Source organism: Salmo salar, chromosome ssa06 (assembly GCF_905237065.1).
Source record: "Salmo salar chromosome ssa06, Ssal_v3.1, whole genome shotgun sequence".
NCBI classification, from domain to species: domain Eukaryota; kingdom Metazoa; phylum Chordata; class Actinopteri; order Salmoniformes; family Salmonidae; genus Salmo; species Salmo salar.
Window position 1 is genome coordinate 22,512,873 of NC_059447.1, and position 23,900 is coordinate 22,536,772.

The 23,900-nt window shown below is 49.9% G+C and overlaps 1 protein-coding gene across 1 annotated transcript in view; it reads left to right on the forward strand.

Moving 5' to 3' along the window:
* LOC106606705 (voltage-dependent calcium channel gamma-1 subunit) overlaps positions 1–23,900 on the forward strand; it is a 108,505-nt gene that overhangs the window by 80,418 nt on the left and 4,187 nt on the right. The window contains exon 2 of the mRNA XM_014203061.2: positions 17,468–17,542. Within this exon, the coding sequence (XP_014058536.2) occupies positions 17,468–17,542 (75 nt within the window). The remainder of the gene's footprint in view (positions 1–17,467; positions 17,543–23,900) is intronic.

The following is a 23,900-nucleotide window of genomic DNA, read 5'->3' on the forward strand; positions in this document are numbered from 1 at the left end:
AACAGACCATACCTCTCCATCACTGTCCAGGGAGATAGGAAACAGACCATACCTCTCCATCACTCTGTCCAGGGAAACAGACTATACCTCTCCATCTCTCTGTCCAGGGAAACAGACCATACCTCTCCATCACTGTCCAGGGAAAAAGACCATAACCCTCCATCACTCTGTCCAGGGAAACAGACCATAACTCTCCATCACTCTGTCCAGGGAGATAGGAAACAGACCATACCTCTCCATCACTCTGTCCAGGGAGATAGGAAACAGACCATACCTCTCCATCACTGTCCAGGGAGATAGGAAACAGACCATACCTCTCCATCACTCTGTCCAGGGAGATAGGAAACAGACCATACCTCTCCATCACTCTGTCCAGGGAGATAGGAAACAGACCATACCTCTCCATCACTGTCCAGGGAGATAGGAAACAGACCATACCTCTCCATCACTGTCCAGGGAGATAGGAAACAGACCATACCTCTCCATTACTCTGTCCAGGGGGATATGAAACAGACCATACCTCTCCATCACTTTGTCCAGGGAGATAGGAAACAGACCATACCTCTCCATCACTGTCAAGGGGGGTAGGAAACAGACCATACCTCTCCATCACTGTCCAGGGAGATAGGAAACAGACCATACCTCTCCATCTCTCTGTCCAGGGAAACAGACCATACCTCTCCATCACTCTGTTCAGGGAAACAGACCATACCTCTCCATCACTGTCAAGGGGGGTAAGAAACACACCATACCTCTCCATCACTCTATCCAGGGAAACAGACCATAACTCTCCATAAATCTGTCCAGGGAAATAGACCAAACCTCTCCATCACTGTCCAGGGAGATAGGAAACAGACCATACCTCTCCATCACTGTCCAGGGAGATAGGAAACAGACCATACCTCTCCATCACTCTGTCCAGGGAGATAGGAAACAGACCATACCTCTCCATCCCTCTGTCCAGGGAGATAGGAAACAGACCATACCTCTCCATCACTCTGTCCAGGGAGATAGGAAACAGACCATACCTCTCCATCACTGTCTAGGGAGATAGGAAACAGACCATACCTCTCCATCACTGTCCAGGGAGATAGGAAACAGACCATACCTCTCCATTACTCTGTCCAGGGGGATAGGAAACAGACCATACCTCTCCATCACTGTCCAGGGAGATAGGAAACAGACCATACCGCTCCATCACTCTGTCCAGGGAAACAGACTATACCTCTCCATCTCTCTGTCCAGGGAAACAGACCATACCTCTCCATCACTGTCCAGGGAAACAGACCATAACTCTCCATCACTCTGTCCAGGGAAACAGACCATACCTCTCCATCACTCTGTCCAGGGAGATAGGAAACAGACCATACCTCTCCATCACTCTGTCCAGGGAGATAGGAAACAGACAATACCTCTCCATCACTGTCCAGGGAGATAGGAAACAGACCATACCTCTCCATCACTCTGTCCAGGGAGATAGGAAACAGACCATGCCTCTCCATCACTCTATCCAGGGAGATAGGAAACAGACCATACCTCTCCATCACTGTCCAGGGAGATAGGAAACAGACCATACCTCTCCATCACTCTGTCCAGGGAGATAGGAAACAGACCATACCTCTCCATTACTCTGTCCAAGGGGATAGGATACATACCATACCTCTCCATCACTCGTCCAGGGAGATAGGAAACAGACCATACCTCTCCATCACTCTGTCCAGGGAGATAGGAAACAGACCATACCTCTCCATCACTCTGTCCAGGGAGATAGGAAACAGACCATACCTCTCCATCACTCGTCCAGGGAGATAGGAAACAGACCATACCTCTCCATCACTCTGTCCAGGGAGATAGGAAACAGACCATACCTCTCCATCACTCTGTCCAGGGAGATAGGAAACAGACCATACCTCTCCATCACTGTCCAGGGAGATAGGAAACAGACCATACCTCTCCATCACTCGTCCAGGGAGATAGGAAACAGACCATACCTCTCCATTACTCTGTCCAGGGGATAGGATACATACCATACCTCTCCATCACTGTCCAGGGAGATAGGAAACAGACCATACCTCTCCATCTCTCTGTCCAGAGAGATAGGAAACAGACCATACCTCTCCATACCTGTCCAGGGAGATAGGAAACAGACCATACCTCTCCATCACTGTCCAGGGAGATAGGAAACAGACCATACCTCTCCATCACTCTGTCCAGGGAAACAGACTATACCTCTCCATCTCTCTGTCCAGGGAAACAGACCATACCTCTCCATCACTGTCCAGGGAAACAGACCATAACTCTCCATCACTCTGTCCAGGGAAACAGACCATACCTCTCCATCACTCTGTCCAGGGAGATAGGAAACAGACCATACCTCTCCATCACTCTGTCCAGGGAGATAGGAAACAGACCATACCTCTCCATCACTGTCCAGGGAGATAGGAAACAGACCATACCTCTCCATCTCTCTGTCCAGAGAGATAGGAAACAGACCATACCTCTCCATCACTTGTCCAGGGAGATAGGAAACAGACCATACCTCTCCATCACTCTGTCCAGGGAGATAGGAAACAGACCATACCTCTCCATCACTTGTCCAGGGAAACAGACTATACCTCTCCATCTCTCTGTCCAGGGAAACAGACCATACCTCTCCATCACTGTCCAGGGAGATAGGAAACAGACCATACCTCTCCATCACTGTCCAGGGAGATAGGAAACAGACCATACCTCTCCATCACTCTGTCCAGGGAAACAGACTATACCTCTCCATCTCTCTGTCCAGGGAAACAGACCATACCTCTCCATCACTGTCCAGGGAAACAGACCATAACTCTCCATCACTCTGTCCAGGGAAACAGACCATACCTCTCCATCACTCTGTCCAGGGAGATAGGAAACAGACCATACCTCTCCATCACTCTGTCCAGGGAGATAGGAAACAGACCATACCTCTCCATCACTGTCCAGGGAGATAGGAAACAGACCATACCTCTCCATCACTCTGTCCAGGGAGATAGGAAACAGACCATACCTCTCCATCACTCTGTCCAGGGAGATAGGAAACAGACCATACCTCTCCATCACTGTCCAGGGAGATAGGAAACAGACCATACCTCTCCATCACTCTGTCCAGGGAGATAGGAAACAGACCATACCTCTCCATCACTGTCCAGGGAGATAGGAAACAGACCATACCTCTCCATCACTGTCCAGGGAGATAGGAAACAGACCATACCTCTCCATTACTCTGTCCAGGGGGATATGAAACAGACCATACCTCTCCATCACTTTGTCCAGGGAGATAGGAAACAGACCATACCTCTCCATCACTGTCAAGGGGGGTAGGAAACAGACCATACCTCTCCATCACTGTCCAGGGAGATAGGAAACAGACCATACCTCTCCATCTCTCTGTCCAGGGAAACAGACCATACCTCTCCATCACTCTGTTCAGGGAAACAGACCATACCTCTCCATCACTGTCAAGGGGGGTAAGAAACACACCATACCTCTCCATCACTCTATCCAGGGAAACAGACCATAACTCTCCATAAATCTGTCCAGGGAAATAGACCAAACCTCTCCATCACTGTCCAGGGAGATAGAAAACAGGCAATACCTCTCCATCACTCTGTCCAGGGAGATAGGAAACAGACCATACCTCTCCATCACTGTCCAGGGAGATAGGAAACAGACCACACCTCTCCATCACTCTGTCCAGGGAGATAGGAAACAGACCATACCTCTCCATCCCTCTGTCCAGGGAGATAGGAAACAGACCATACCTCTCCATCACTGTCCAGGGAGATAGGAAACAGACCATACCTCTCCATCACTGTCTAGGGAGATAGGAAACAGACCATACCTCTCCATCACTGTCCAGGGAGATAGGAAACAGACCATACCTCTCCATTACTCTGTCCAGGGGGATAGGAAACAGACCATACCTCTCCATCACTGTCCAGGGAGATAGGAAACAGACCATACCTCTCCATCACTCTGTCCAGGGAAACAGACTATACCTCTCCATCTCTCTGTCCAGGGAAACAGACCATACCTCTCCATCACTGTCCAGGGAAACAGACCATAACTCTCCATCACTCTGTCCAGGGAAACAGACCATACCTCTCCATCACTCTGTCCAGGGAGATAGGAAACAGACCATACCTCTCCATCACTCTGTCCAGGGAGATAGGAAACAGACCATACCTCTCCATCACTGTCCAGGGAGATAGGAAACAGACCATACCTCTCCATCACTCTGTCCAGGGAGATAGGAAACAGACCATACCTCTCCATCACTCTGTCCAGGGAGATAGGAAACAGACCATACCTCTCCATCACTGTCCAGGGAGATAGGAAACAGACCATACCTCTCCATTACTCTGTCCAAGGGGATAGGATACATACCATACCTCTCCATCACTGTCCAGGGAGATAGGAAACAGACCATACCTCTCCATCTCTCTGTCCAGAGAGATAGGAAACAGACCATACCTCTCCATCACTGTCCAGGGAGATAGGAAACAGACCATACCTCTCCATCACTGTCCAGGGAGATAGGAAACAGACCATACCTCTCCATCACTCTGTCCAGGGAAACAGACTATACCTCTCCATCTCTCTGTCCAGGGAAACAGACCATACCTCTCCATCACTGTCCAGGGAAACAGACCATACCTCTCCATCACTCTGTCCAGGGAAACAGACCATACCTCTCCATCACTCTGTCCAGGGAGATAGGAAACAGACCATACCTCTCCATCACTCTGTCCAGGGAGATAGGAAACAGACAATACCTCTCCATCACTGTCCAGGGAGATAGGAAACAGACCATACCTCTCCATCTCTCTGTCCAGGGAGACAGGAAACAGACCATACCTCTCCATCACTGTCCAGGGAGATAGGAAACAGACCATACCTCTCCATCACTCTGTCCAGGGGGATAGGAAACAGACCATACCTCTCCATCACTCTGTCCAGGGAAACAGACTATACCTCTCCATCTCTCTGTCCAGGGAAACAGACCATACCTCTCCATCACTGTCCAGGGAGATAGGAAACAGACCATACCTCTCCATCACTGTCCAGGGAGATAGGAAACAGACCATACCTCTCCATCACTCTGTCCAGGGGAAACAGACTATACCTCTCCATCTCTCTGTCCAGGGAAACAGACCATACCTCTCCATCACTGACCAGGGAAACAGACCATAACTCTCCATCACTCTGTCCAGGGAAACAGACCATAACTCTCCATCACTCTGTCCAGGGAGATAGGAAACAGACCATACCTCTCCATCACTCTGTCCAGGGAGATAGGAAACAGACCATACCTCTCCATCACTGTCCAGGGAGATAGGAAACAGACCATACCTCTCCATCACTCTGTCCAGGGAGATAGGAAACAGACCATACCTCTCCATCACTCTGTCCAGGGAGATAGGAAACAGACCATACCTCTCCATCACTGTCCAGGGAGATAGGAAACAGACCATACCTCTCCATAACTCTGTCCAGGGAGATAGGAAACAGACCATACCTCTCCATCACTCGTCCAGGGAGATAGGAAACAGACCATACCTCTCCATCACTCTGTCCAGGGAAACAGACTATACCTCTCCATCTCTCTGTCCAGGGAAACAGACCATACCTCTCCATCACTGTCCAGGGAAACAGACCATAACTCTCCATCACTCTGTCCAGGGAAACAGACCATACCTCTCCATCACTCTGTCCAGGGAGATAGGAAACAGACCATACCTCTCCATCACTCTGTCCAGGGAGATAGGAAACAGACCATACCTCTCCATCACTGTCCAGGGAGATAGGAAACAGACCATACCTCTCCATCACTCTGTCCAGGGAGATAGGAAACAGACCATACCTCTCCATCACTCTGTCCAGGGAGATAGGAAACAGACCATACCTCTCCATTACTCTGTCCAGGGAGATAGGAAACAGACCATACCTCTCCATCACTCTGTCCAGGGAGATAGGAAACAGACCATACCTCTCCATCACTCTGTCCAGGGAAACAGACTATACCTCTCCATCTCTCTGTCCAGGGAAACAGACCATACCTCTCCATCACTGTCCAGGGAGATAGGAAACAGACCATACCTCTCCATCACTGTCCAGGGAGATAGGAAACAGACCATACCTCTCCATCACTCTGTCCAGGGAAACAGACTATACCTCTCCATCTCTCTGTCCAGGGAAACAGACCATAACCCTCCATCACTCTGTCCAGGGAAACAGACCATAACTCTCCATCACTCTGTCCAGGGAGATAAGAAACAGACCATACCTCTCCATCACTCTGTCCAGGGAGATAGGAAACAGACCATACCTCTCCATCACTTGTCCAGGGAGATAGGAAACAGACCATACCTCTCCATCACTCTGTCCAGGGAGATAGGAAACAGACCATACCTCTCCATCACTCTGTCCAGGGAGATAGGAAACAGACCATACCTCTCCATCACTCGTCCAGGGAGATAGGAAACAGACCATACCTCTCCATCACTGTCCAGGGAGATAGGAAACAGACCATACCTCTCCATCACTCTGTCCAGGGAGATAGGAAACAGACCATACCTCTCCATCACTTTGTCCAGGGAGATAGGAAACAGACCATACCTCTCCATCACTGTCAAGGGGGGTAGGAAACAGACCATACCTCTCCATCACTGTCCAGGGAGATAGGAAACAGACCATACCTCTCCATCTCTCTGTCCAGGGAAACAGACCATACCTCTCCATCACTCTGTTCAGGGAAACAGACCATACCTCTCCATCACTGTCAAGGGGGTAAGAAACACACCATACCTCTCCATCACTCTATCCAGGGAAACAGACCATAACTCTCCATAAATCTGTCCAGGGAAATAGACCAAACCTCTCCATCACTGTCCAGGGAGATAGAAAACAGGCAATACCTCTCCATCACTCTGTCCAGGGAGATAGGAAACAGACCATACCTCTCCATCACTGTCCAGGGAGATAGGAAACAGACCACACCTCTCCATCACTCTGTCCAGGGAGATAGGAAACAGACCATACCTCTCCATCACTCTGTCCAGGGAGATAGGAAACAGACCATACCTCTCCATCCCTCTGTCCAGGGAGATAGGAAACAGACCATACCTCTCCATCACTGTCCAGGGAGATAGGAAACAGACCATACCTCTCCATCACTGTCTAGGGAGATAGGAAACAGACCATACCTCTCCATCACTGTCCAGGGAGATAGGAAACAGACCATACCTCTCCATTACTCTGTCCAGGGGGATAGGAAACAGACCATACCTCTCCATCACTGTCCAGGGAGATAGGAAACAGACCATACCGCTCCATCACTCTGTCCAGGGAAACAGACTATACCTCTCCATCTCTCTGTCCAGGGAAACAGACCATACCTCTCCATCACTGTCCAGGGAAACAGACCATAACTCTCCATCACTCTGTCCAGGGAAACAGACCATACCTCTCCATCACTCTGTCCAGGGAGATAGGAAACAGACCATACCTCTCCATCACTCTGTCCAGGGAGATAGGAAACAGACAATACCTCTCCATCACTGTCCAGGGAGATAGGAAACAGACCATACCTCTCCATCACTCTGTCCAGGGAGATAGGAAACAGACCATGCCTCTCCATCACTCTATCCAGGGAGATAGGAAACAGACCATACCTCTCCATCACTGTCCAGGGAGATAGGAAACAGACCATACCTCTCCATCACTGTCCAGGGAGATAGGAAACAGACCATACCTCTCCATTACTCTGTCCAAGGGGATAGGAAACAGACCATACCTCTCCATCACTGTCCAGGGAGATAGGAAACAGACCATACCTCTCCATCTCTCTGTCCAGAGAGATAGGAAACAGACCATACCTCTCCATCACTGTCCAGGGAGATAGGAAACAGACCATACCTCTCCATCACTCTGTCCAGGGAGATAGGAAACAGACCATACCTCTCCATCACTCTGTCCAGGGAAACAGACTATACCTCTCCATCTCTCTGTCCAGGGAAACAGACCATACCTCTCCATCACTGTCCAGGGAAACAGACCATACCTCTCCATCACTCTGTCCAGGGAAACAGACCATACCTCTCCATCACTCTGTCCAGGGAGATAGGAAACAGACCATACCTCTCCATCACTCTGTCCAGGGAGATCGGAAACAGACAATACCTCTCCATCACTGTCCAGGGAGATAGGAAACAGACCATACCTCTCCATCTCTCTGTCCAGGGAAACAGACCATACCTCTCCATCACTCTGTTCAGGGAAACAGACCATACCTCTCCATCACTGTCAAGGGGGGTAAGAAACACACCATACCTCTCCATCACTCTATCCAGGGAAACAGACCATAACTCTCCATCAATCTGTCCAGGGAAATAGACCAAACCTCTCCATCACTGTCCAGGGAGATAGAAAACAGGCAATACCTCTCCATCACTCTGTCCAGGGAGATAGGAAACAGACCATACCTCTCCATCACTGTCCAGGGAGATAGGAAACAGACCATACCTCTCCATCACTCTGTCCAGGGAGATAGGAAACAGACCATACCTCTCCATCACTCTGTCCAGGGAGATAGGAAACAGACCATACCTCTCCATCACTGTCCAGGGAGATAGGAAACAGACCATACCTCTCCATCACTCTGTCCAGGGAAACAGACTATACCTCTCCATCTCTCTGTCCAGGGAAACAGACCATACCTCTCCATCACTGTCCAGGGAAACAGACCATAACTCTCCATCACTCTGTCCAGGGAAACAGACCATACCTCTCCATCACTCTGTCCAGGGAGATAGGAAACAGACCATACCTCTCCATCACTCTGTCCAGGGAGATAGGAAACAGACCATACCTCTCCATCACTGTCCAGGGAGATAGGAAACAGACCATACCTCTCCATCACTCTGTCCAGGGAGATAGGAAACAGACCATGCCTCTCCATCACTCTATCCAGGGAGATAGGAAACAGACCATACCTCTCCATCACTGTCCAGGGAGATAGGAAACAGACCATACCTCTCCATCACTGTCCAGGGAGATAGGAAACAGACCATACCTCTCCATTACTCTGTCCAAGGGGATAGGATACATACCATACCTCTCCATCACTGTCCAGGGAGATAGGAAACAGACCATACCTCTCCATCTCTCTGTCCAGAGAGATAGGAAACAGACCATACCTCTCCATAACTGTCCAGGGAGATAGGAAACAGACCATACCTCTCCATCACTGTCCAGGGAGATAGGAAACAGACCATACCTCTCCATCACTCTGTCCAGGGAAACAGACTATACCTCTCCATCTCTCTGTCCAGGGAAACAGACCATACCTCTCCATCACTGTCCAGGGAAACAGACCATACCTCTCCATCACTCTGTCCAGGGAGATAGGAAACAGACCATACCTCTCCATCACTCTGTCCAGGGAGATCGGAAACAGACAATACCTCTCCATCACTGTCCAGGGAGATAGGAAACAGACAATACCTCTCCATCTCTCTGTCCAGAGAGACAGGAAACAGACCATACCTCTCCATCACTGTCCAGGGAGATAGGAAACAGACCATACCTCTCCATCACTCTGTCCAGGGAATAGGAAACAGACCATACCTCTCCATCACTCTGTCCAGGGAAACAGACTATACCTCTCCATCTCTCTGTCCAGGGAAACAGACCATACCTCTCCATCACTGTCCAGGGAGATAGGAAACAGACCATACCTCTCCATCACTGTCCAGGGAGATAGGAAACAGACCATACCTCTCCATCACTCTGTCCAGGGAAACAGACTATACCTCTCCATCTCTCTGTCCAGGGAAACAGACCATACCTCTCCATCACTAACCAGGGAAACAGACCATAACTCTCCATCACTCTGTCCAGGGAAACAGACCATAACTCTCCATCACTCTGTCCAGGGAGATAGGAAACAGACCATACCTATCCATCACTCTGTCCAGGGAGATAGGAAACAGACCATACCTCTCCATCACTGTCCAGGGAGATAGGAAACAGACCATACCTCTCCATCACTCTGTCCAGGGAGATAGGAAACAGACCATACCTCTCCATCACTCTGTCCAGGGAGATAGGAAACAGACCATACCTCTCCATCACTGTCCAGGGAGATAGGAAACAGACCATACCTCTCCATCACTGTCCAGGGAGATAGGAAACAGACCATACCTCTCCATTACTCTGTCCAGGGGGATAGGAAACAGACCATACCTCTCCATCACTCTGTCCAGGGAGATAGGAAACAGACCATACCTCTCCATCACTGTCAAGGGGGGTAGGAAACATACCATACCTCTCCATCACTGTCCAGGGAGATAGGAAACAGACCATACATCTCCATCTCTCTGTCCAGGGAAACAGACTATACCTCTCCATCACTCTGTTCAGGGAAACAGACCATACCTCTCCATCACTGTCAAGGGGGGTAGGAAGCACACCATACCTCTCCATCACTCTATCCAGGGAAACAGACCATAACTCTCCATCAATCTGTCCAGGGAAATAGACCAAACCTCTCCATCACTGTCCAGGGAGATAGGAAACAGGCAATACCTCTCCATCACTCTGTCCAGGGAGATAGGAAACAGACCATACCTCTCCATCACTGTCCAGGGAGATAGGAAACAGACCACACCTCTCCATCACTCTGTCCAGGGAGATAGGAAACAGACCATACCTCTCCATCCCTCTGTCCAGGGAGATAGGAAACAGACCATACCTCTCCATCACTGTCCAGGGAGATAGGAAACAGACCATACCTCTCCATCACTGTCTAAGGAGATAGGAAACAGACCATACCTCTCCATCACTGTCCAGGGAGATAGGAAACAGACCATACCTCTCCATTACTCTGTCCAGGGGGATAGGAAACAGACCATACCTCTCCATTACTCTGTCCAGGGGGATAGGAAACAGACCATACCTCTCCATCACTCTGTCCAGGGAAACAGACCATACCTCTCCATCACTGTCCAGGGAAACAGACCATAACTCTCCATCACTCTGTCCAGGGAAACAGACCATACCTCTCCATCACTCTGTCCAGGGAGATAGGAAACAGACCATACCTATCCATCACTCTGTCCAGGGAGAAACAGACCATACCTCTCCATCACTCTGTCCAGGGAAACAGACCATACCTCTCCATCACTCTGTCCAGGGAGATAGGAAACAGACCATACCTCTCCATCACTCTGTCCAGGGAGATAGGAAACAGACCATACCTCTCCATCACTCTGTCCAGGGAGATAGGAAACAGACCATACCTCTCCATCACTCGTCCAGGGAGATAGGAAACAGACCATACCTCTCCATCACTCTGTCCAGGGAGATAGGAAACAGACCATACCTCTCCATCACTCTGTCCAGGGAGATAGGAAACAGACCATACCTCTCCATCACTCTGTCCAGGGAGATAGGAAACAGACCATACCTCTCCATCACTCTGTCCAGGGAGATAGGAAACAGACCATACCTCTCCATCACTTGTCCAGGGAGATAGGAAACAGACCATACCTCTCCATCACTCTGTCCAGGGAAACAGACCATACCTCTCCATCACTCTGTCCAGGGAAACAGACCATACCTCTCCATCACTCGTCAGGAAACAGACCATACCTCTCCATCACTCTGTCCAGGGAAACAGACCATACCTCTCCATCACTTGTCCAGGGGATAGGAAACAGACCATACCTCTCCATCACTGTCCAGGGAGATAGGAAACAGACCATACCTCTCCATCACTCTGTCCAGGGAAACAGACTATACCTCTCCATCTCTCTGTCCAGGAAACAGACCATACCTCTCCATCACTGTCCAGGGAAACAGACCATAACTCTCCATCACTCTGTCCAGGGAAACAGACCATACCTCTCCATCACTCTGTCCAGGGAGATAGGAAACAGACCATACCTCTCCATCACTCTGTCCAGGGAGATAGGAAACAGACCATACCTCTCCATCACTGTCCAGGGAGATAGGAAACAGACCATACCTCTCCATCACTCTGTCCAGGGAGATAGGAAACAGACCATACCTCTCCATCACTCTGTCCAGGGAGATAGGAAACAGACCATACCTCTCCATCACTCTGTCCAGGGAGATAGGAAACAGACCATACCTCTCCATCACTGTCCAGGGAGATAGGAAACAGACCATACCTCTCCATCACTCGTCCAGGGAGATAGGAAACAGACCATACCTCTCCATCTCTCTGTCCAGGGAAACAGACCATACCTCTCCATCACTGTTCAGGGAAACAGACCATACCTCTCCATCACTGTCCAGGGGTAGGAAACAGACCATACCTCTCCATCACTCTGTCCAGGGAAACAGACCATACCTCTCCATCACTCTGTCCAGGGAAACAGACCAAACCTCTCCATCACTGTCCAGGGAGAAACAGACCATACCTCTCCATCACTCTGTCCAGGGGGATAGGAAACAGACCATACCTCTCCATCACTGTCCAGGGAGATAGGAAACAGACCATACCTCTCCATCACTCTGTCCAGGGAAACAGACTATACCTCTCCATCTCTCTGTCCAGGGAAACAGACCATACCTCTCCATCACTGTCCAGGGAAACAGACCATAACTCTCCATCACTCTGTCCAGGGAAACAGACCATACCTCTCCATCACTCTGTCCAGGGAGATAGGAAACAGACCATACCTCTCCATCACTCTGTCCAGGGAGATAGGAAACAGACAATACCTCTCCATCACTGTCCAGGGAGATACGAAACAGACCATACCTCTCCATCACTCTGTCCATCGAGATAGGAAACAGACCATGCCTCTCCATCACTCTATCCAGGGAGATAGGAAACAGACCATACCTCTCCATCACTCTGTCCAGGGAGATAGGAAACAGACCATACCTCTCCATCACTGTCAAGGGGGGTAGGAAACAGACCATACCTCTCCATCACTGTCCAGGGAGATAGGAAACAGACCATACATCTCCATCTCTCTGTCCAGGGAAACAGACCATACCTCTCCATCACTCTGTTCAGGGAAACAGACCATACCTCTCCATCACTGTCAAGGGGGGTAGGAAACACACCATACCTCTCCATCACTCTATCCAGGGAAACAGACCATAACTCTCCATCAATCTGTCCAGGGAAATAGACCAAACCTCTCCATCACTGTCCAGGGAGATAGGAAACAGGCAATACCTCTCCATCACTCTGTCCAGGGAGATAGGAAACAGACCATACCTCTCCATCACTGTCCAGGGAGATAGGAAACAGACCATACCTCTCCATCACTCTGTCCAGGGAGATAGGAAACAGACCATACCTCTCCATCACTCTGTCCAGGGAGATAGGAAACAGACCATACCTCTCCATCACTTGTCCAGGGAGATAGGAAACAGACCATACCTCTCCATCACTGTCCAGGGAGATAGGAAACAGACCATACCTCTCCATCACTCTGTCCAGGGGGATAGGAAACAGACCATACCTCTCCATCACTGTCCGGGGAGATAGGAAACAGACCATACCTCTCCATCACTCTGTCCAGGGAAACAGACTATACCTCTCCATCTCTCTGTCCAGGGAAACAGACCATACCTCTCCATCACTGTCCAGGGAAACAGACCATACCTCTCCATCACTCTGTCCAGGGAAACAGACCATAACTCTCCATCACTCTGTCCAGGGAGATAGGAAACAGACCATACCTCTCCATCACTGTCCAGGGAGATAGGAAACAGACCATACCTCTCCATCACTCTGTCCAGGGAAACAGACTATACCTCTCCATCTCTCTGTCCAGGGAAACAGACCATACCTCTCCATCACTGTCCAGGGAAACAGACCATAACTCTCCATCACTCTGTCCAGGGAAACAGACCATACCTCTCCATCACTCTGTCCAGGGAGATAGGAAACAGACCATACCTCTCCATCACTCTGTCCAGGGAGATAGGAAACAGACCATACCTCTCCATCACTCGTCCAGGGAGATAGGAAACAGACCATACCTCTCCATCTCTCTGTCCAGATAGGAAACAGACCATACCTCTCCATCACTGTCCAGGGAAACAGACCATACCTCTCCATCACTCTGTCCAGGGAAACAGACCATACCTCTCCATCACTCTGTCCAGGGAGATAGGAAACAGACCATACCTCTCCATCACTCTGTCCAGGGAGATAGGAAACAGACCATACCTCTCCATCACTTGTCCAGGGAGATAGGAAACAGACCATGCCTCTCCATCACTCTGTCCAGCGAGATAGGAAACAGACCATACCTCTCCATCACTCTGTCCAGGGCGATAGGAAACAGACCATACCTCTCCATCACTGTCAAGGGGGGTAGGAAACAGACCATACCTCTCCATCACTGTCCAGGGAGATAGGAAACAGACCATATATCTCCATCTCTCTGTCCAGGGAAACAGACCATACCTCTCCATCACTCTGTTCAGGGAAACAGACCATACCTCTCCATCACTGTCAAGGGGGGTAGGAAACACACCATACCTCTCCATCACTCTATCCAGGGAAACAGACCATAACTCTCCATCAATCTGTCCAGGGAAATAGACCAAACCTCTCCATCACTGTCCAGGGAGATAGGAAACAGGCAATACCTCTCCATCACTCTGTCCAGGGAGATAGGAAACAGACCATACCTCTCCATCACTGTCCAGGGAGATAGGAAACAGACCACACCTCTCCATCACTCTGTCCAGGGAGATAGGAAACAGACCATACCTCTCCATCCCTCTGTCCAGGGAGATAGGAAACAGACCATACCTCTCCATCACTGTCCAGGGAGATAGGAAACAGACCATACCTCTCCATCACTGTCTAAGGAGATAGGAAACAGACCATACCTCTCCATCACTGTCCAGGGAGATAGGAAACAGACCATACCTCTCCATCACTCTGTCCAGGGGGATAGGAAACAGACCATACCTCTCCATCACTCGTCCAGGGAGATAGGAAACAGACCATACCTCTCCATCACTCTGTCCAGGGAGGGAAACAGACCATACCTCTCCATCCCTCTGTCCAGGGAGATAGGAAACAGACCATACCTCTCCATCACTTGTCCAGGGAGATAAACAGACCATACCTCTCCATCACTGTCTAAGGAGATAGGAAACAGACCATACCTCTCCATCACTGTCCAGGGAGATAGGAAACAGACCATACCTCTCCATCACTCTGTCCAGGGGGATAGGAAACAGACCATACCTCTCCATCACTGTCCGGGGAGATAGGAAACAGACCATACCTCTCCATCACTCTGTCCAGGGAAACAGACTATACCTCTCCATCTCTCTGTCCAGGGAAACAGACCATACCTCTCCATCACTGTCCAGGGAAACAGACCATAACTCTCCATCACTCTGTCCAGGGAAACAGACCATACCTCTCCATCACTCTGTCCAGGGAGATAGGAAACAGACCATACCTCTCCATCACTCTGTCCAGGGAGATAGGAAACAGACAATACCTCTCCATCACTGTCCAGGGAGATAGGAAACAGACCATACCTCTCCATCACTCTGTCCAGGGAGATAGGAAATAGACCATGCCTCTCCATCACTCTATCCAGGGAGATAGGAAACAGACCATACCTCTCCATCACTGTCCAGGGAGATAGGAAACAGACCATACCTCTCCATCACTGTCCAGGGAGATAGGAAACAGACCATACCTCTCCATTACTCTGTCCAAGGGGATAGGAAACAGACCATACCTCTCCATCACTGTCCAGGGAGATAGGAAACAGACCATACCTCTCCATCACTGTCCAGGGAGATAGGAAACAGACCATACCTCTCCATTACTCTGTCCAGGGGGATAGGAAACACACCATACCTCTCCATCACTCTATCCAGGGAAACAGACCATAACTCTCCATCAATCTGTCCAGGGAAACAGACCAAACCTCTCCATCACTGTCCAGGGAGATAGGAAACAGGCAATACCTCTCCATCACTCTGTCCAGGGAGATAGGAAACAGACCATACCTCTCCATCACTGTCCAGGGAGATAGGAAACAGACCACACCTCTCCATCACTCTGTCCAGGGAGATAGGAAACAGACCATACCTCTCCATTACTCTGTCCAGGGGGATAGGAAACACACCATACCTCTCCATCACTCTATCCAGGGAAACAGACCATAACTCTCCATCAATCTGTCCAGGGAAATAGACCAAACCTCTCCATCACTGTCCAGGGAGATAGGAAACAGGCAATACCTCTCCATCACTCTGTCCAGGGAGATAGGAAACAGACCATACCTCTCCATCACTGTCCAGGGAGATAGAGATTAACAGACCAACCTCTCCATCACTCTGTCCAGGGAGATAAACAACATACCTCTCCATCACTCTGTCCAGGGAGATAGGAAACAGACCATACCTCTCCATCACTGTCCAGTGAGATAGGAAACAGACCATACCTCTCCATCACTCTATCCAGGGAGATAGGAAACAGACCATACCTCTCCATCACTGTCCAGGGAGATAGGAAACAGACCATACCTCTCCATCACTGTCCAGGGAGATAGGAAACAGACCATACCTCTCCATCACTGTCCAGGGAGATAGGAAACAGACCATACCTCTCCATCACTGTCCAGGGAGATAGGAAACAGACCATACCTCTCCATCACTCTGTCCAGGGAAACAGACTATACCTCTCCATCTCTCTGTCCAGGGAAATAGACCATACCTCTCCATCACTGTCCAGGGAAACAGACCATAACTCTCCATCACTCTGTCCAGGGAAACAGACCATAACTCTCCATCACTCTGTCCAGGGAGATAGGAAACAGACCATACCTCTCCATCACTCTGTCCAGGGAGATAGGAAACAGACCATACCTCTCCATCACTCTGTCCAGGGAGATAGGAAACAGACCATTTGACATAGAAACACCAGATTTTAGGCAAAGTTTTTGAAGTAATGTTTATTAATGATGAAATGATCTCTGGACACAGCATGCTGTACTTGTTGTTATTCTTCCTGACAGATGAAACAATAAAGCCAGGGCTACATTATTTAAATCCAAACAGCCAGCTAGCTAGCTATAAGCCAAAAATATACACTTTTCATCCCAATTCTTCAACTCTGAGAGTCAAGACCACGAGATGTAAGTGATCAACCCCCAGAGGAGTCAAACCCCCAAAAGTATTTCAATAATGAAACAAAAAACACAAAAAATAACAAAATGATTTACAACATTTACAGAGCTCTCTGCCTAGAATACCTCACAGTGCGACGGCAACCACGGAAGTGGTCTTTGAGAAAATAAAATGGCTGCCAGGCTCATTGGTAGTGCTGGAGCATTGGGAGGCAGATACAACCCAGAGCCACCATGCACCTGCACCCACTTCAATAAATGTTTTCATCTCTTTCCCTCCGCAGCCAAGAACTGCTCCTACTTCAAACACTTCACTAAGGAAGAAGAGGCCAAAGGGTTCGAAGCCAAAACTCAGAAAGGTGAGTTCTCTCTCTCTCCTTCGTTACAGGCTTCCGGTGAATGAGCCACAGTGCAACACAAGGTTTTGTAAAAAAAAATAAAAAATATACATTCGGTCAGTTTCACCACTGTGAAATTCTCTGTGGCGATTTTAAGCAATTTACAACTTGAGTTTTGAGTTGTAAATTGAGTAATATATGAGTACAATTCCCTCAAATATGGTGCATTTCCTTAAGTATCAGAACTGTAAATCCTTGTTTTCATGCAATGAGGGGCCTATGCTGTAGAGGGGGAGGCATGGTGAATTGGAATGAGATGTATACTATGTGTCTGTGGTACTGCTCATTGGGCTCTCAGCATGACAATAAAACACATTCAGTCAAAACACAGACATGAATGGTACCCTCTGTGATTGGCAAACACTTTCTCTCTCCCTTTCCCTCTCTCTCTCACACACACACACACACACACACACACACACACACACACACACACACACACACACACACACACACACACACACGCCAGACGTGCCTGCTATTAGTTATTATCCCTGCTTTAGGGAAAAAACGAGTTCTTTCTGCATCTCACATTGCTCTTCTCAAAACAGATGCTATTCTAGGAGACTACTGCAGACCCCTTACAGATATACATTGTTGTGTGCAGAGTATGCTATAAGCATGATAACACTCATTAAGACAGACAGGTAGAAAGCCATCAGCAGGATTTACTGGTTGAAGGTGAAGTAACCTTTGAGTTTAATGGAGTTGACTGGTGACGTTTGTACAGGAGCTAGAATCCAGTAATAGTAAAACATGTTTTAACTATGTGTGTCCTTATTGTAATGAACACGATGGGAGACAGAGTGCTGGTTTCAAGCTCAGGGAGCAGCAGGTGTTTATTGTAAAGGACCACAGGAGGAGGCAGGTATCTGGGTCCAGGGGCAGGCAGAAGGTCATACACAGGGGGTCCAAAAAGGCAACAGTACAGGCAGGGAAAAGGCTAGTAACGTTGTCCGGGAGATTAGGCAATATGTTGATAGCAGGAAATCCAATAGGCTAAAGTACAGGTAGGGAATAGGCAAAAGGCGTCGTTTGTGAGGCAGGCAAAAACTATCATACACAGGAGGAGTAAATTACGGGAAAACCAGAGCTCCAAATAGAAGTGTGTCACAAAACAAACAATACCTCACAATGATGGGGTGCAAAGAACTGAACTAAATAGTGTGTGATAATAACATACAGGTGTGTGAACAGGTGATCAGAATTCATGCGATTGGGATCTGGAGAGTGAGCTGCGTTCAGGGGATCTATATGTTTGAGAGTGTGAGCTGGAAAGTGGGCTGGAAAGTGAGCTGCGTTCAGGGGATCTACGTGTTTGAGAGTGTGAGTTGGAAGCAGACGTTACAACGGAGGAAAGGTTGCTTCCGTACCCTCTCATCCCTGCTTGCGTGAATTTAGTTGAAAACGTCACTTTGCCATGTGGACCTATTGGCTGTGCCTATGTCCCAAAATGCCTCTACGGACTCTGGTCAAAAGTAGTGCACTACTGTATATAAGGAATTGGGTGCCATTTGGGACGCATCCATAATAATCCCTAGCAGGTCGGTATCACAGGCAGATGCAGCCCACCCTAACGTCTGAGGTCACACGCATGTAGACACAGATTGTATGTCTCCCTCTGTGTCTCTCCACAGCCAAGCCATGACAAAAGTAGCTACTTGAGTAGAACGATCACGCTTATTTCACGCTCCATGCTCTCCTGCTGCTCAGTCAGGGCGTTACGACTGGAAAGTGAGCCCTGGCTTATCGTAGTCTGTACAATGGGCCTGGAGGATTGGAGGGGGGGTTAGAAAGGAGAGTCGGATGAGTCACCTGGAGACATGGCTTCTTTCTTCATTACTCCTCTGCTAGAAGCAGTGCTAATAGACAGTTTTAGTGTATTGTAGCATGGTTAAACCAGACTGAATGCTGAGAGCTAATAGACAGTTTTAGTGTATTGTAGCATGGTTAAACCAGACTGAATGCTGGGAGCTAATAAACAGTTTTAGTGTATTGTAGCATGGTTAAACCAGACTGAATGCTGAGAGCTAATAAACAGTTTTAGTGTATTGTAGCATGGTTAAACCAGACTGAATGCTGAGAGCTAATAGACAGTTTTAGTGTATTGTAGCATGGTTAAACCAGACTGAATGCTGAGAGCTAATAGACAGTTTTAGTGTATTGTAGCGTGGTTAAACCAGACTGAATGCTGAGCTCAGTGAAACAATGTGTCACGACTTCCACCGAAGTCGGTCCCTCTCCTTGTTCGTTCGGCGGTCGACGTCACCGGCCTTCTAGCCATCGCTCATCCACTTTTCATTTTACATTTGTTTTGTCTTTGTCTTACACACCTGGTTTCAATTCCCCAATTACTTGTTCATTATTTAACCCTCTGTTCCCCCATGTTTGTTTGTGAGTGATTGTTTTTATGTAATACAGTCCGTTTATGTGGGCTCGCTTATTTTGTATTGTCTTTGACATTTTTTTGTAAAATATGTTTATTTACTCATATCTGCTGTCCTGCGCCTGACTCCTCTACACCAGCTACACACAGACCACATTACAGAATCACTCACCAGAAGAATGGAGTCAGCAGGAGCAGACGCCCTCCCTGTGGAGATAGAGGAGCGCGTCCAGCAGCACGCGACCATATTGAAACATTTGGACAACCTGCTGACTGCCCGCGGACTTCCGGATCGGGGCCTGTCAGTTCCATCCCCCAGCACCTCCGCTCCGATGCCCATGGAGCTGGGAGGTGCTGCACTTAGGGCGACTGGAGGAGGGGCCATTCCCTGCACCATCTGTGGCTGCAGAGGGCACACTGCTGGTCGGTGCTGGGGGGGGTTCCTCAGGGAGTCGAGGCAGCAGGCAGGGCACTGTCATGTCACCCCAGGTGAGTCGGCACCAGGCTCACCCAGAGACCCCTGTTGCTCACATGTATGTGTTTATTTCATTTCCTGAGTTTTCCCCGCATTCCCAGCATAAGGCGCTCGTAGATTCAGGCGCAGCTGGGAATTTTATTGACCGGTCATTTGCCCATAGTTTAGGGATCCCCCTTGTTCCTGTGGATATGCCCTTCCCTGTGCATGCCCTAGATAGTTGACCATTAGGGTCAGGGCTGATTAGGGAGGCCACCGCTCCACTAGACATGGTTACGCAGGAGGGTCATAAGGAGAGAATCAGTCTCTTCATTATTGATTCTCCTGCATTTCCCATGGTGCTGGGCCTACCCTGGTTGGCCTATTATGACCCCACTATTTCGTGGCAACAAAGGCTCTCAAGTGGTGGTCACAAGAGTGCTCAGGGAGGTGTGTGGGGGTTTCCATCGGTGCGACTACGGTGGAAAGTCCAGACCAGTTCTCCACCGTGCGCATCCCCTCAGAATATGCCGATTTGGCTCTCGCCTTCTGTAAGAAGAGGGCGACTAAATTACCACCTCATCGACGGGGGGATTGTGCGATGAATCTCCTGGTAGACACAGCACTTCCCAGGAGTCACGTGTATCCTCTGTCACAGGAGGAGACAGTGGCTATGGAAACATATGTCTCCGAATCCCTGGGGCAGGGATACATTCGGCCCTCCACTTCACCTGCCTCCTCGAGTTTATTTTTTGTGAAGAAGAAGGATGAGGGTCTGCGCCTGTGTATTGACTATCAAGGTATCAGTCAGATCACTGTGAGGTACAGCTACCCGCTGCCTCTCATCGCCAGTGTGATTGAGTCAATGCACGGGGCGCACTTCTTCACAAAATTGGATCTCAGGAGCGCTTACAACCTGGTGCGTATCCGTGAGAGGGACGAGTGGAAGACGGCATTTGGTACCACCTCAGGGCACTATGAGTACCTTGTCATGCCGTACGGGTTGATGAATGCTCCATCAGTCTTCCAGGCCTTTGTTGACGAGATTTTCAGGAACCTGCACGGGCAGGGTGTAGTGGTGTATATCGACGACATTCTGATATACTCCGCTACACGCGCTGAACATGTGTCCTTGGTGCGCAAGGTGCTTGGTCGACTGTTGGAGCATGACCTGTACGTCAAGGCTGAGAAATGTCTGTTCTTCCAACAGTCCGTCTCCTTCCTAGGGTACCGCATTTCCACTTCAGGGGTGGAGATGGAGAGTGACCGCATTTCAGCCGTGCGTAATTGGCCGACTCCCACCACGGTAAAGGAAGTGCAGCGGTTTCTAGGGTATGCCAACTACTACCGGAGGTTTATCCGGGGTTTTGGTCAGGTAGCAGCTCCCATTACCTCACTGCTGAAGGGGGGGACCAGTGCGGCTGCAGTGGTCGGCTGAGGTGGACATGGCTTTTGGTCACCTGAAGGCTCTGTTTACCTCGGCTACCATGCTGGCTCATCCGGATCCCTCTTTGGCGTTCATAGTGGAGGTGGACACATCCGAGGCTGGGATAGGAGCCGTGCTCTCTCAGCGCTCGGGCACGCCACCAAAGCTCTGCCCCTGTGCATTCTTTTCGAAGAAGCTCAGCCCGGCGGAGTGAAACTATGATGTGGGGGACCGGGAGCTGTTGGCTGTTGTCAAGGCTCTGAAGGCGTGGAGACATTGGCTTGAGGGGGCTAAACACCCTTTTCTCATCTGGACTGACCAGTTCTTTACCCGTTTTGTTTCACTCTGTCCTACAGACCAGGTTCCCAGAATGCTAATGCAGACGCACTGTCCCGGATGTATGACACAGAGGAGCGGTCCATACTTCCGGCCTCTTGCCTGGTAGCACCGGTGGTGTGGGAGCTGGACGCGGACATAGAGCGGGCGTTATGCACAGAGCCCACTCCCCCCCAGTGTCCAGCTGGGCGCCTGTACGTTCTGTCTGTTGTCTGCGACCGTTTGATCTATTGGGCCCACACGTCACCCTCCTCTGGTCACCCTGGCATCGGTCAGACGGTGCGTTGCCTTAGTAGGAAGTACTGGTGGTCCACCTTGGCCAAGGATGTGAGGGTTTATGTTTCCTCCTGCTCGGTGTGCGCCCAGTGCAAGGCTCCCAGGCACCTGCCCAGAGGGAAGTTACAACCCCTACCCGTTCCACAACGGCCGTGGTCACACCTGTCGGTGGACTTCCTGACAGATCTTCCTCCCTCACAGGGCAACACCATGATCCTGGTTGTTGTGGATCAGTTTTCTAAGTCTTCCGGCACTACGGGGTGCCTGAGGATATAGTCTCTGATCGGCGTCCCCAGTTCACGTCCAGAGTCTGGAGAGCGTTCATAGAACATCTGGGGGTCTCGGTCAGCCTCACCTCGGGTTTTCACCCTGAGAGTAACGGGCAGGTGAAGAGAGTAAACCAGGATGTGGGTAGGTTTCTGCGGTCATATTGCCAGGACCGGCTGGGGGAGTGGGTGGCGTTCATCCCCTGGGCAGAGATGGCCCAAAACTCACTCCGCCACTCCTCCACTAACCTCTCTCCTTTCCAGTGTGTACTGGGGTATCAGCCGGTTCTGGCACCGTGGCATCAGAGCCTGATCGAAGCTCCTGCGGTGGACGAATGGTTTAAGCGCTCAGAGGAGACGGCGAGCGCCGACCGCCACCGTAGTGAGGCCCCGGTGTCTGCACCGGGGGACCGGGTCTGGCTCTCGACCCGAAACCTGCCCCTCCGCCTGCCCTGCCGGAAGCTGGCTTCGCGGTTTATGGGGCCATTCAAAGTCCTGAGGAGACTGAACGAGGTATGCTATAGGTTACAGCTTCCCCCAGATTACCGTATTAATCCCTCGTTCCATGTGTCTCTCCTCAGGCCGGTGGTGGCTGGTCCACTCCAGGAGTCTGAGGTGCGGAAGGTTCCTCCGCCCCCTCTGGACATCGAGGGGGCACCGGCGTATGCTGTTCGAGCCATCCTGGACTCGAGGCGTCAGGCGTGGGGCCTTCAGTACCTCGTGGAGTGGGAGGGGTACGGTCCGGAGGAGAGATGCTGGGTGCCGGTGGAGGACGTCTTGGACCCTTCGTTACTGCGGGAGTTCCACCGTCTCCATCCGGATTGCCCTGCGCCTCGTCCTCCGGGTCGTCCCCGAGGTCGGTGTCGGCGCGCTGCTGGAGCCGCACGTCAAGGGGGGGTACTGTCATGACTTCCGTCGAAGTCGGTCCCTCTCCTTGTTCGGGCGGCGTTCGGCGTTCTGCGGTCGACGTCAACGTCACCGGCCTTCTAGCCATCGCCGATCCACTTTTCATTTTCCATTTGTTTTGTCTTTGTCTTACACACCTGGTTTCAATTCCCCAATTACTTGTTCATTATTTAACCCTCTGTTCCCCCATGTTTGTTTGTGAGTGATTGTTTTTGTGTAATACGGTTTGTTTATGTGGGCTCGCTTATTTTGTATTGTCTTTGACATTT